At 41.4% G+C, this 14,896-nt stretch overlaps 1 protein-coding gene across 5 annotated transcripts in view; it reads right to left on the bottom strand.

Annotated features, from left to right (window-relative positions):
• ptprua (protein tyrosine phosphatase receptor type Ua) overlaps positions 1 to 14,896 on the bottom strand; it is a 430,978-nt gene that overhangs the window by 126,051 nt on the left and 290,031 nt on the right. For all 5 annotated transcript variants that reach the window (XM_037540130.1, XM_037540149.1, XM_037540134.1 and 2 more), the window contains exons 10-12: positions 14,357 to 14,558; positions 4,007 to 4,109; positions 1,498 to 1,786 (exon numbers count right to left, since the gene is read on the bottom strand). In XM_037540130.1, coding sequence (XP_037396027.1) covers positions 1,498 to 1,786; positions 4,007 to 4,109; positions 14,357 to 14,558 — 594 coding nt within the window. The remainder of the gene's footprint in view (positions 1 to 1,497; positions 1,787 to 4,006; positions 4,110 to 14,356; positions 14,559 to 14,896) is intronic.

The raw sequence follows: 14,896 nt of genomic DNA on the forward strand, positions 1-14,896 counted from the left end.
GAAATAATGATGTCAATAATTTATTTAGAGACATTGTCAAATTGATAATAAGATGGTTAAAAGTACAGAAAGAGCCTAACAGCTCCAGCGCTTACCTGCAGACACTAATCTCAGATAAACATGTTTAAGGAAAGGGAGGAAACTGGTTACATTTCATTTTTGGCTAAAGATGAGTTTAAAGAGAAAACAACAGCCATGAACCCACACCAGAAGGAGCTCGCGAACGCACTCATGACTAACTGACAGAAACATTCTTATTTACTCCTTAAAATCTCAGGCTTACTACACATTATGGCCTACTAGACGCTGGTGCTGTCGTCCCGCTGCTCGCATGCGGTCACTTAGGTTTGTGGACGGTGGAGCGAAGGGATGCCAAACTGTTTCAGGGTGCTCTCGTGTCTGTGTGTCCATCTGGTTCTCTCCTGTTAGTTAAGCTGTCATAGTCAGATCTGCCGGAGTCGTTAGCCACACTCTGGAAATGTTCACATTCTCTGCTTTACACCTAAACAGACAAAACTAATTCCATCTCCCTGCCTTTTTCCGAGTAAACGACCGCCCACATGTCCAGCCGGACGCTGATGGGCGACTGACTGTCGAGCCCTCCTGCTACCCACTTCAGACCAGCTGCCCACGCCCAAGCTACCGCCACCTGCCTTGGACTAGCTGCCCACCCTACACTGATGTTCTCATGGACTCCCAGCTATTCCTACTACTAATACTACTGCTATTAATATTAGTAGTATAATAACTCTGTAGGTAGTCTGGCCAGAGGAGGACGGGTCCCCCTGGTGAGCCTGGTTCCTCCCAAGGTTTCTTCCTCAGCTCTGAGGGAGGTTCTCCTTGCTACTGTTGCCCCCTGGCTTGGTCACCTGGGGGTTTTACATTAAAGTTAAAACTCTGTCTTTACTGGAATTCTGTGAAGCTGCTTTGTGACGACATCCGTTGTAAACAGCTCTACAAATAAATTTGACTTGACTTGACTGCTATTCATGAACTACAGGGACTTCAATGCAAACTGGCTGAGCTATTCTTAGGCTATAACAGTGCGTAATTAAACTGTGGGCCTGCTGGTGGACCCCGGCCACATAAGGGGTTACACTGTATGTTGAAGCCTCAACATCATCCAAAACGACCTCGACAGATGTGTGTGCAATGCTGTCTAAAACAGCCTAAAGTCATACTGACCCTTAAAGAACACTGATGTGTACAAAATATCTCTATCCAATATTATCGTGTTAATTTTATGTTTACCCAGGTGTACCTATTAAACTAGGACAAATCAGTAAATATAATAATTATTTTGAGACATTAGACATTGGATGGGGTCAAATGCATGAACGGAAGATTAAGGGTAGCGAGCGAAAGAGAATGATAGCTCCAGTGCTAAACCAAAAACACTAACCTCAGACGCATATTTAGTGAAAGGGAGGAAACCGGTTACATGTCATTTCTGGCTGAAGGTGATCTGTGTACGATTGCTGAGTATTAACCACTCACGCCTCTGAAGTTGCTGGCAGCCTGGAAGTAGATGAGGTAATTCTTGCTGGGGTCCAGTGGAGTGTTCCAGTATCCGTTGTAGGTGTGGTTGTCCCCGACGGTGAAGGGAGTGGCCTCTGGCAGGCTGCTGGGAGGGAGCTCCGCGGTGTAGTAGTGAGGGGGCACGCCTCCGGATCTGCCCTGTGCCTCGCCCTGCGACGAGGGGGAAGGGAAGCAGTCCTGATGACCCAGCTCTCTCCTTTTCACCTGCCGAGAGCCGTCCTCCTCCACCACCACCACATGGTAGGTGCTGAAACACATACACAGCTAGTCTCTAACAGGGAATTACAGCCAGCAGTCAAAGCCAAATCAGCTGTGACATGAAACAGTAGCCTTGAATTGGCTTTGAAGGACTTAAACAAACTAGTGATTTGGACCCAATGAGACACGGTGAAGATGTGAAGCCACTGCATGTCAAGCTAAAGAACTACTGTAAATTTACAGTGTTTATTTTACAGTAAAGTACTGGTTTGTTATGTCACCATACTGTAAATAACAGCATTTGGAGTGATGCGTTGGTTTACAGTAACATACCAGACAAGCCAATGTACAGTAAATTATAGCAGGAGAATAAAGCATTGTAAAGCAATGCACTGGGTGTCTGAGCATGCTTTGGCTCCCATGATGCTTTGCTAATGCTTATCTGTGCTGTATTCAGTTCTTAAAACAGTGATTAATGATGTCAACGTGTAGAAGTTAAGTGAACTTTGGAGCAATTCTGCTGGGTACTGTGTTTGGGATTGCAAGTTGTCCAGGCCTCTTCTAAGCACCTCTCAGGATAAAATGCAGTAAAATACTGTAAACGCTGGGCTTCTCACCCTTTTCCACCCCACCTGTGTATAACTATAAAGCATAGCCCCCACAGGAAAACTAAAATCAGCGCTTTTGAAAACAACTTCTTAACGACTGACACTGAAAACCTGAGATTCAGGGCCTGAAAAACGTCAGACTGGCTGTTCTGGTTGTCAGTAGGTTTGCAAAATTTACAGGTATCAAACACAGGACTGTAGTGATGTTAAAAAGACAATCGAAATGTACGAGCCAGAGACACAAGGACTGTGATTTGGAGCTGCAGTCCATCGAATTTTCACTGAAAATAATCCACTGGCTTTACCTCAAGAGTAACTGTTTGGACCGGCAGTTTCTGCCGGACCGGTTCAGCTGTTTTCACACTTGGTAAGTGTGGCGCCCTGAGAAACCTCTCCATCTCTGGTTCGCTGTCTGCATCGCGAGCCCGCGGCTGCACTGCTTCAGACTGATGATGTTTAATCAGCCACTCCTGTGATGTTTTTATTTGTACATCCCTATTAATATTTATATAGATTATACTGCGGAAATGTTTAGTTTATAGATTTTTCATTATTAAGTTGATCTTTTTCACACGTATATTTTTATGACTTTACTGTCATAGTGAGATTAGTGGCCCACCGCAAATTACTGACCACTAGAGGGTGCATCATGGCCCACTGAGATAGATACATACATATATATATATATATACACACACACGTATACATACACACACTCACCGGCCACTTTATTAGGTACCCCTTGCTAGTAAAAGGCTGGACCCCCTTTTTCCTTCAGAACCTCTTAATTCTTCGTGGCAGACTTTCAACAAGGTGTTGGAAACGTTCCTCAGAGATTCTGGTTGGATATTTGAGTTCCTGCTGCCTTTCTATCATCTGGAACCAGTCTGTCCATTCTCCTCTGACCTCTCACATCAACAAGGCATTTTCATCCACACAACTGACCGCTCACTGGATATCTCCTCTTTTTCGGACCGTTCTCTGTAAACCCTAGAGATGGTTGTGTGTGAAAATCCCAGCAGATCAGCAGTTTCTGAAATACTCAGACCAGCCCGTCTGGCACCAACAACCACGCCACGTTCAAAGCCCCTTAAATCCCCTTTCTTCCCCGTTCTGATGCTCGGTCTGCACTTCAGCAGGTCGTCTTGACCACCTCTACACGCCTGAATGCAGTGAGCTGCAGCCGTGTGATTGGCTGATTAGCTACTTGTCTTAACAAGCAATTGAACACTAATTGAAGCAATTGTACCTAATAAAGTGGCTGGTGAGTGTGATATATATATAAATATATAATGTGTGTTACAGTACCTTACTGGCAACAAAATTACTGTAACCTGTGTGTTACCAAATCCTCTTTTAATATCGATTTCCAGTTTCTATTGCAAATCCGCGTGTGGCTGAGCTTAAACCCATCCTCAACTTTCTCTACCGCCATCGGTCAAAAGCAACAGTAGAAGAAAATGAGCTCCTCATGTCTCAGAGTGCAGCATCCCAGAAAACCAGGCTTGACACACAGCGGATAAAGCTTTATTTCTTCCTCCACTGCCATGGCAACAGTGAGCAAATGAAGTGATTCAGCGATGGGGATGAACAAGTAAGAGGCGAGCGGAAAGGCACGTGTGGTGATTTGTGAGGCTGGAGAGCCGCAGTGGAGTGAGTACCTGACGGGAGCTCCTCGGCCCAGCGCCGGGCGCAGCAGCACCGTGATGGTGCTCTCAGACTCACTCAGAGGAGACGGGATGTCATCGTAGTCAAACGCAGGAGCTGATCGACGGAGAGAGAGAGAGAGAGAGAGAGAGAGAGAGAGAGAGAGACAGAAATTTGACAAATGAGTCCCACCTTGTGAATTATTTCTGGTAGGTGAGCTAATGTTAAGCACATCCTCACTGTTGGAACAAAACACTGTATCTATGTCTTTTTTTCAGGAGAAGGAAAAGTTAATGGAACTGGATTTTTTCAGAGTCATTGTGTGGCCATTTCTTTTGGTCCATTCATCATGAAAGTTTCACGCGACATAAAGTGCAGGGCTGTTCTCACATGTCAAAACAGGAAAAATGGCAAAAATGAAGATGCACGGTTTTGTTCACACGGCGACGATGTACAGCGTAGTGAGCACATACAGTCAGACGCTACAGCACCACCTGTACCTGCAGCTCCGTCCGAATAACGGACTGGATCCAACTTTAAACTGTGACCGTACGCCGGTTAATACAGAAGCCCAAAGAGGCGATGGATCCACACGCAGCCCACTGCATTTCCTCTGTTGTCTTCTGACATTCATTTCTGGGGATTACAGGATCATTGTCTCAAGAAAATGTTGCTTTTGTGAGATCTCAAGAAAAAAAAAGAACCATAACTTTGGTAAGTCTATGAGCGTCTGCACATTCATTCATTTAGCTTGTACACGATCTCAAAGCAATAATAATGATCTCCCGAAAACAAAGCTTTGTTTTCTCAAAATCACAGAAATGTTATTATTCCTGATCTAACAAGAACATTTGTTACAGCATAAAAACACTAAACGTTCACCAAAAAAAGGGGGAAATATAAAATGAAGTGAAATAAAGTTTGAAGTTCCCTCCAAATTAAAAATAAAATAAAGTGCGCTGCCCTACACAGAGTTCAGGCTGATGCTTCCTAATCTGTGCTACTTCATAGATTCCAGTCAGTATGGAACTCTGGGATTATATTGGAGATTAATAAAGCTGTGTTTAGGTCTGGTTAGTGTTAAACTATGGGATTATATTGGAGATTAATAAAGTTGTGTTTAGGTCTGGTTAGTGTTAAACTATGGGATTATATTGGAGATTAATAAAGCTGTGTTTAGGTCTGGTTAGTGTTAAACTATGGGATTATATTGGAGATTAATAAAGCTGTGTTTAGGTCTGGTTAGTGTTAAACTATGGGATTATATTGAAGGTAAATAAAGCTGTGTTTAGGTCTGGTTAGTGTTAAACTATGGGATTATATTGGAGATTAATAAAGCTGTGTTTAGGTCTGGTTAGTGTTAAACTATGGGATTATATTGGAGATTAATAAAGTTGTGTTTAGGTCTGGTTAGTGTTAAACTATGGGATTATATTGGAGATTAATAAAGCTGTGTTTAGGTCTGGTTAGTGTTAAACTATGGGATTATATTGGAGATTAATAAAGCTGTGTTTAGGTCTGGTTAGTGTTAAACTATGGGATTATATTGGAGATTAATAAAGCTGTGTTTAGGTCTGGTTAGTGTTAAACTATGGGATTATATTGAAGGTAAATAAAGCTGTGTTTAAGTCTGGTTAGTGTTAAACTATGGGATTATATTGGAGATTAATAAAGCTGTGTTTAGGTCTGGTTAGTGGTAAAGTATGGGATTATATTGAAGGTAAATAAAGCTGTGTTTAGGTCTGGTTAGTGTTAAACTATGGGATTATATTGGAGATTAATAAAGTTGTGTTTAGGTCTGGTTAGTGGTAAAGTATGGGATTATATTGAAGGTAAATAAAGCTGTGTTTAGGTCTGGTTAGTGTTAAACTATGGGATTATATTGGAGATTAATAAAGCTGTGTTTAGGTCTGGTGAGTGTTAAACTATGGGATTATATTGGAGATTAATAAAGCTGTGTTTAGGTCTGGTTAGTGTTAAACTATGGGATTATATTGGAGATTAATAAAGCTGTGTTTAGGTCTGGTTAGTGTTAAACTATGGGATTATATTGGAGGTAAATAAAGCTGTGTTTAGGTCTGGTTAGTGTTAAACTATGGGATTATATTGAAGGTAAATAAAGCTGTGTTTAGGTCTGGTTAGTGTTAAACTATGGGATTATATTGAAGGTAAATAAAGCTGTGTTTAGGTCTGGTTAGTGGTAAAGTATGGGATTATATTGGAGATTAATAAAGCTGTGTTTAGGTCTGGTTAGTGTTAAACTATGGGATTATACTGGAGGTAAATAAAGCTGTGTTTAGGTCTGGTTAGTGTTAAACTATGGGATTATCCTGGAGGTAAATAAAGCTGTGTTTAGGTCTGGTTAGTGTTAAACTATGGGATTATACTGGAGGTAAATAAAGCTGTGTTTAGGTCTGGTTAGTGTTAAACTATGGGATTATATTGAAGGTAAATAAAGCTGTGTTTAGGTCTGGTTAGTGTTAAACTATGGGATTATATTGAAGGTAAATAAAGCTGTGTTTAGGTCTGGTTAGTGTTAAACTATGGGATTATATTGAAGGTAAATAAAGCTGTGTTTAGGTCTGGTTAGTGTTAAACTATGGGATTATATTGAAGGTAAATAAAGCTGTGTTTAGGTCTGGTTAGTGTTAAACTATGGGATTATATTGGAGATTAATAAAGCTGTGTTTAGGTCTGGTTAGTGTTAAACTATGGGATTATATTGAAGGTAAATAAAGCTGTGTTTAGGTCTGGTTAGTGTTAAACTATGGGATTATATTGGAGGTAAATAAAGCTGTGTTTAGGTCTGGTTAGTGTTAAACTATGGGATTATACTGGAGGTAAATAAAGCTGTGTTTAGGTCTGGTGAGTGTTAAACTATGGGATTATATTGGAGATTAATAAAGCTGTGTTTAGGTCTGGTTAGTGTTAAACTATGGGATTATGTTGGAGATTAATAAAGCTGTGTTTAGGTCTGGTGAGTGTTAAACTATGGGATTATATTGGAGATTAATAAAGCTGTTTTTAGGTCTGGTGAGTGTTAAACTATGGGATTATATTGGAGGTAAATAAAGCTGTGTTTAGGTCTGGTTAGTGTTAAACTATGGGATTATATTGGAGATTAATAAAGCTGTGTTTAGGTCTGGTTAGTGTTAAACTATGGGATTATATTGAAGGTAAATAAAACTGTGTTTAGGTCTGGTTAGTGTTAAACTATGGGATTATACTGGAGGTAAATAAAGCTGTGTTTAGGTCTGGTTAGTGTTAAACTATGGGATTATATTGGAGATTAATAAAGCTGTGTTTAGGTCTGGTTAGTGTTAAACTATGGGATTATATTGGAGGTAAATAAAACTGTGTTTAGGTCTGGTTAGTGTTAAACTATGGGATTATATTGGAGATTAATAAAGCTGTGTTTAGGTCTGGTTAGTGTTAAACTATGGGATTATCCTGGAGATTAATAAAGCTGTGTTTAGGTCTGGTTAGTGTTAAACTATGGGATTATATTGGAGGTAAATAAAGCTGTGTTTAGGTCTGGTTAGTGTTAAACTATGGGATTATATTGGAGATTAATAAAGCTGTGTTTAGGTCTGGTTAGTGTTAAACTATGGGATTATATTGAAGGTAAATAAAGCTGTGTTTAGGTCTGGTTAGTGTTAAACTATGGGATTATATTGAAGGTAAATAAAGCTGTGTTTAGGTCTGGTTAGTGTTAAACTATGGGATTATACTGGAGGTAAATAAAGCTGTGTTTAGGTCTGGTGAGTGTTAAACTATGGGATTATATTGGAGATTAATAAAGCTGTGTTTAGGTCTGGTTAGTGTTAAACTATGGGATTATGTTGGAGATTAATAAAGCTGTGTTTAGGTCTGGTGAGTGTTAAACTATGGGATTATATTGGAGATTAATAAAGCTGTGTTTAGGTCTGGTTAGTGTTAAACTATGGGATTATACTGGAGGTAAATAAAGCTGTGTTTAGGTCTGGTTAGTGTTAAACTATGGGATTATACTGGAGATTAATAAAGCTGTGTTTAGGTCTGGTTAGTGTTAAACTATGGGATTATACTGGAGGTAAATAAAGCTGTGTTTAGGTCTGGTGAGTGTTAAACTATGGGATTATATTGGAGGTAAATAAAGCTGTGTTTAGGTCTGGTTAGTGTTAAACTATGGGATTATATTGGAGATTAATAAAGCTGTGTTTAGGTCTGGTTAGTGTTAAACTATGGGATTATATTGAAGGTAAATAAAACTGTGTTTAGGTCTGGTTAGTGTTAAACTATGGGATTATACTGGAGGTAAATAAAGCTGTGTTTAGGTCTGGTTAGTGTTAAACTATGGGATTATATTGGAGGTAAATAAAGCTGTGTTTAGGTCTGGTTAGTGTTAAACTATGGGATTATATTGGAGATTAATAAAGCTGTGTTTAGGTCTGGTTAGTGTTAAACTATGGGATTATATTGGAGATTAATAAAGCTGTGTTTAGGTCTGGTTAGTGTTAAACTATGGGATTATATTGGAGATTAATAAATTCATGTTTATCTCTGGTTAGTACAGAACTATGGGATTATTTTTAAAGATTAAAGCTCCTCGGTATGGTTTGTGGGAATATTTTGTACAGTAATAATGCTGTGTTTAGGATTGTTTGGTGTAACAGTGCGGGATTACTTTGGAGATGAATAATTCCATTGGGAATATCAAGTGTTCAAAACTTTCAGAGGAACACAGTTTTAAAATAAATGAACAGTCTGTTCACATCTGTTCAGAAGGCAGTATCTGTTTATTCGTATTCAGCGCCCTCCTCATCCCATAAACACTCAGAGGACAAAACCTCATAAATTACGCTTCATTGTCTTTGGCCCTCGTTTGCTCGGCAGGCCTCCCACGCGTGGGAAGCGGATTAAAACACCTCGGCCTTCAAAGGGCCACGAGGAGAGCACGGATCATTGCTCGGGCATCAGTGCGGAGGGGCGGCCCCCGGTGCATCCCCACTTATTAACGGAAGTCAATTAGCAAGAGGTCAAAGGCAAAGTGGTCAATGAGCGTCTCAGCCAGCTGAATGATAAATAACAGGTAAACATGGGAAACGCACAGTGCATTGAATCTAGTGGGGGAGGCGCGACTGCTGTGTCATGTAAACACGAATTTACTGACCGATCTGTGCACCTACACTCACCGGCCACTTTATTAGGAACAGTAAAAGGTTGGACCCCCTTTTTCCTTCAGAACTGTCTTAATTCTTCGTGTCAGACTTTCAACAAGGTGTTGGAAACGTTCCTCAGAGTTCCTTCTGGTTGGTTATTTGAGTTCCTGCTGCCTTTCTATCATCTGGAACCAGTCTGCCCATTCTTCTCTGACCTCTCACATCAACAAGGCATTTTCGTCCACACAACTGACCGCTCACTGGATATTTCCTCTTTTTCGGACCGTTCTCTGTAAACCCTAGAGATGGTTGAGCGTGAAAATCCCAGCAGATCAGCAGTTTCTGAAATACTCAGACCAGCCCGTCTGGCACCAACAACCACGCCACGTTCAAAGTCCCTTAAATCCCCTTTCTTCCCCGTTCTGATGCTCGGTCTGCACTTCAGCAAGTCGTCTTGACCACCTCTACATGCCTAAATGCAGTGAGCTGCGGCCGTGTGATTGGCTGATCAGCTATTTAGACGCGGCAGGGAAAACGAGAGAAATTCAGACACTAACAAGGCCAAAAACAGAACATCTTGCATTAATGATGAACACGAATAGCTAAACAGCGCTCTATTATGCGCTCAGAGACTCAGAGAACGCTCCCCTCGCCCTGTCGACCCGTGTTCTCTGCACCGGGTACAGGAGCCAACGCTGCTCAGAGAGACGTACGGGGACAAGCCCTTTAAGAGGAAGAGAGCTGGGGAGCGAGGGAGCGAGGGAGGGTGAGAGACACCTTTGATGTGACTCAGCTGAAAGGGTATTTAGTTGAGCAGAATAGAGCACTCTGTGAGGCGAGAAGCTTCAGAACCCGCCTCGGTGACACAGCTGCGCTCGTGGTTTGGGTCCAGCAAAGGCCATTTCAAAGACCGGGGGTTTTACTGCACGGCTAAAGGGATCAAACTACACACGGATTAGGATTAGGCCCACGTCCAAGCCAGGATTTAAGGCAGAGTTGGAATGTCTGGGCCAAAGTTAAGGATCCCCTTTCATCTTAAGTGTAACAGAGACCTCTGAGTAACCTCGTACACCAGGACCGCAGGACTTTCGTGGAACCGAGTGAGCTGAGAAGCTCAGTCAAGGCTGCCTACATGACACTGACATGACCGCGAGGGAAACATGTAAACGCTGTCAGGGGTTGTCATGAGCAGTTTAGTTCCATTTTGGGATTATGTAAGAGATTAGGTTCAGTTAGCAGAGAGGTGGTAGTAAAATGGGATTATTTTGGAGATTAATAAAACTGTGTTTAGGACTGGTAGGTGTAGAACTGTGGGATTATTTAGGAGATTAATAAAACTGTGTGTAGGACTGGTAGGTGTAGAACTGTGGGATTATTTAGGAGATTAATAAAGCTGTGTTTAGGTCTGGTAGGTGTAGAACTGTGGGATTATTTAGGAGATTAATAAAACTGTGTTTAGGACTGGTAGGTGTAGAACTGTGGGATTATTTAGGAGATTAATAAAACTGTGTGTAGGACTGGTAGGTGTAGAACTGTGGGATTATTTAGGAGATTAATAAAGCTGTGTTTAGGTCTGGTAGGTGTAGAACTGTGGGATTATTTAGGAGATTAATAAAGCTGTGTTTAGGTCTGGTAGGTGTAGAATTTTGGGATTATGTTGGAGATTAAGAAAGCTGTGATTAGGTCTTGGATTTATAGAACTGTGGGATTATTTTTGAGATCAATGAATCTGTGTTTAGGTCCTTTTGCTACAAAATGTTGAGATTATTTAGGTAATTAGCTGTGTTAGGGTTCTGTTTAGTATAGAATCATGGAATTATTAATAATTCTGTGTTTAGGTCCGGATGCTACAGAACTTTGGGATTATTTTAGAGGTTAATAAAGCTGTGTTTAGGTCTGGTAGGTGCAGAATTTATTTTATTAGGATTATTTGGAAAATAAATAAGGTTGTGCACAGGTCTGGGAGAGAGGTGGTAGTACTATGGGATTATTATGAAGGCAGAGCCAGGAGTTATTAGTGTCATAATTCTGGTGACTGATGCCCTGAGAGCTTAGGTCACAAACTGACGTCATGACTGAGCTTCTCACACTTCAACCACGGCTTTATGAACAAACTACTGCACCTGTTCTACCTGACTGCTGATAGAACCTCATTACTGCACTAAGGACGCAGCTGGCAAACAGGTTTTAACTGTAACAGTCATGAAATCCACATTTCTTTTGCTTTCATTCATTCACTAAGTGTCCAGATGAAGCCGTGATGTTTTCAGTGCACGAGGTTTGGTGAAGTGTAGCTGGCAGGATCTGTAAATCTACCTGGCTCATTCAGCTGAGGAAGAACGCTAGAACACAAGGTTTAACGCATGGCTGGCTCAGAAAAGGCTGAGGGGAACTGGCAGACCTCATCTGCTGGGAGCATGGTTAATGAAATGCAAATGCACTCTCTAGCACTCCAACGTCGCGGGTTAGCTCTCGGTGAGATCCGCAACCCCGATTCTCTCAGCCTCCCGCTCTCGCAAGCAGGTGCGATATCAGGTGCGGATCTACGGCTCGACTTCTCCACATCAAACCAAACCAAAGCCTTCAGTTCTCCGCCACTCCGCACAGCGTATAAGGTAATAAAGCAGCTTTAGGATGATCCTGGATGCGCTAGATATCGTCTAGATGTGTGAGCAATAAAGTAAAGTCCCTCAATGCCAGTCTGAATATCACACAGTTATATGAGACCCAGCTGTGGCGACTAGGGATGTGAGCTGTGGCGAACACCCAGCTGTTAATAGTCAGTGATTAACTGTTAACTGACAATCCTGAAGACCTGCGAAAACATCAAAAACAGCACTACGTTATCTAGAAACAAGGCTTCAGGCTTCACTGAAGGGCAAAAAGAGCCTCGTACAGCAGATATGAGAGAAAGTAATGAGTGCAATGCAAACAAATGGCATCTTATCAGGTGAAATGATCTTAAATCTACTGATGTATTTCATGTTTTCCATTTTGAGATGACTGTGCACTTATTACAAGATGATCTGTCTTATTTCTAGACATTTTGCTGGTTTTAAGCTCATCTTTTACAACAAGCACAATCGTCTGCCAATACAGTGACATTATTTTACTATATATATTATATATCGCTGCTGTCTGGGGAAAAAAAAAATCTTGTATCTACATTTTTGTCGTTTTTCAGTTTTTGACATCATTTGAAAGTGCCTGTTGCTTTTCACATTGTGTGCAAATTTCATGAAGAATGGACCAAAAGAAATGGCCTAAAACTACTTGGAAAGACGTCTGGTTCCATTGACTTACATTAAAAGTAATGCATGTTTTATCCTTCTCCTGTAAAGTTACTATTTTGGAGATATGAGCCTTATATATATATATGCCTAGAACTAAGGTAAATAATTTTAAACGACGTTCAATAGGAGAATTTTATTCATTTTTGACTATATTTAAGTTCATTTTATTTGACATGGCACCATTTTTTGCAGTGTCCTAGTTGCGGTAGCCTTACAAACTACACTTTGGATGGTTTCGTTTCTGCTAGATCCAGTAGGAGCCCTCAGAAAAAGTCTGCTGCTTCCTGGAAAAGAAAAATTCGTGTCTGTAATGTTAAACTCATTTTTATCCAATGGAATCACGTCTGTATTTAAGCTCTACAAGTACCGTGGCTACTGTTTTTCTCCGTGGTTGGTCAGGAGCTGATGAGAAGTCCTAACACGCTGGATTAATTGCGCCAGAGGAATCAACCAATAATGCTTTGATTTCCAATGTGGTGAATTTTATGAGGACATCCGTCATCCTGGGCCTTCTGTGCTCAGAGCGTAAGTGTTTTCAAAAATAGACTGTATCAGCTCAGCTGTGCCTTACACACAAATTCAGCGTCTGTTAGCGCTTTACTCTGCGCTTTATTTATTTATTTATTTATTTTAGTGGTTGGTTTTTTACACTGTTTTAGTCCTGTTTTAATATTTTAACCATATGAAGCGCTTTGAGTTGCCTCTGTATGAGAAATGTGCTACATAAATACATTTGCCTTTGCCTTCTGGATGTTCTAGATACGTCCCTGATCGAAAACACATGGCAGATTAATCAGTGGCTTGTTAGAAATGGAAAACGGTGACGGCGGCTGTGCACTAGAGCTCACTACTGAGTCACTGTGAAGTGGAACAAACAACCAGAATACACTGGGGACGGTGGCAGAAGCTAGAAGGGGTCACACAGTCGTGACTTTGCTGGTTAATCGGTTAGTCGGTTAATCAATAACATCCTTAAAACGTTGGAGAACTCCATATAGAAGCTCACCGCCTGTTAAAACTAGATTCCTGCAATGGTTATTAGGCTTTTTCTTTGCTGGTTTGAACCGAATGAACACGTTAGATCAAAATCCCGTTGAGTTCTCGTCATTTTCTTGGGAGAAACCGGAGGAACGCCTGCCAAGCGTCTTATACCTCGGGAATTAAGCTGAAGGCCACACATTTTCTACCCCCGCTGTGAAGTCGGCACTCGAATCTTTCAGGGGTTTTAATCCACATATGGGTCAAAATAAAGAGTTTTAATGCATACTTTCAGATGCAGCCCCTCTGTTTTGGGTTTTACCCCCTTTAGTTTTGTGCTGAGGGTCCTCAAAACCCACTGATGTGCCTTCTCTAGCTTAAACATTCACCAAAAGGGGAATTCCACCAAATTTAAAAAAAGTTACTCTACAATTTAGTAATAATTTAGTGATAGGAACCAGCCGTCACCATGCCTACAACACAGATATAGACATTTTATTTACCATCCAGAACCACCAGAGAACCTACACGAGTCTTCTGAGCTTATATGGAATGTTGATGATGGAAAACAGTGGAAAATCTGGAATAATGAGTTTTCTTTGGGGACTATTTTGCCGCACAGCGCCCTGCATGTCTCCCTCCACCATGAATGGAGTTGAAGTTCTCTAAACTCTCATAAAACAGCGTCTCAGTCATCAGGCAGTGAATTCAGAACCAGTTCATGTAGGAACTTTCTGTAGGAGCTTTTAGAGGGACGTCTGGTTCCCATCACCACCACTGTGAGCAGCTCTGTGTTTGTTCTTGTCCTTATTGTCTTTATAACGCTCTGCTGGCTCAGAGCTCCTCACTGATACTGGTTCCTCACTTATCTTTCAAAAGAAAGCGAGATGTCCTCAAACCTCAGAAGTGTTTCTCAGTGTTACAAGCGAAATAAACCAATCTGTGCCCTCACCGGAGATGTTGGTGGTGATCTCAGTCAGGGCGGTCTGGCCGAAGCCCTTGGCGGTACGGGCGCGGACGGACACCAGGTAGGTGGTGCCAGGATGGAGCCCTGAGAACATGTGGTAGGTCTCGTTCTTCAGTTTGGAGACGGTGCGGCGTGGCCCAGGGACGTTCACGCTGGGGTCGAACGACTCGATGCTCTGGTAGCTGATCTGTGGACCAACAGAGAAGAAGAGCAGGTGAGATCAGAGATACTGGAACGCCGGCATGTTTATTTCAACATCACCGAGAAATTAAAAGGGGGTTTAAAGAGACAAATCAGGTTCGGCCTCGAAAAGCGCTTAGTGTAGCTAAAACACCCATAAAAGACCGGATTTAAATGATTTTCAATGGTGACTCATAACTGGCACTGCAGTTTAGTCCAAGACTAGACCTCGTCTATGGAGTCAAACTGCGAGGTGATTATCTGGATCATGTGTTTACACTGCATAAATATCCTGGTAAGTGAAATCTAATCAAAATATCCATATGTACCTATAAAATAAAAATT

This window comes from Pygocentrus nattereri, chromosome 1 (assembly GCF_015220715.1).
Source record: "Pygocentrus nattereri isolate fPygNat1 chromosome 1, fPygNat1.pri, whole genome shotgun sequence".
Lineage (NCBI taxonomy): Eukaryota > Metazoa > Chordata > Actinopteri > Characiformes > Serrasalmidae > Pygocentrus > Pygocentrus nattereri.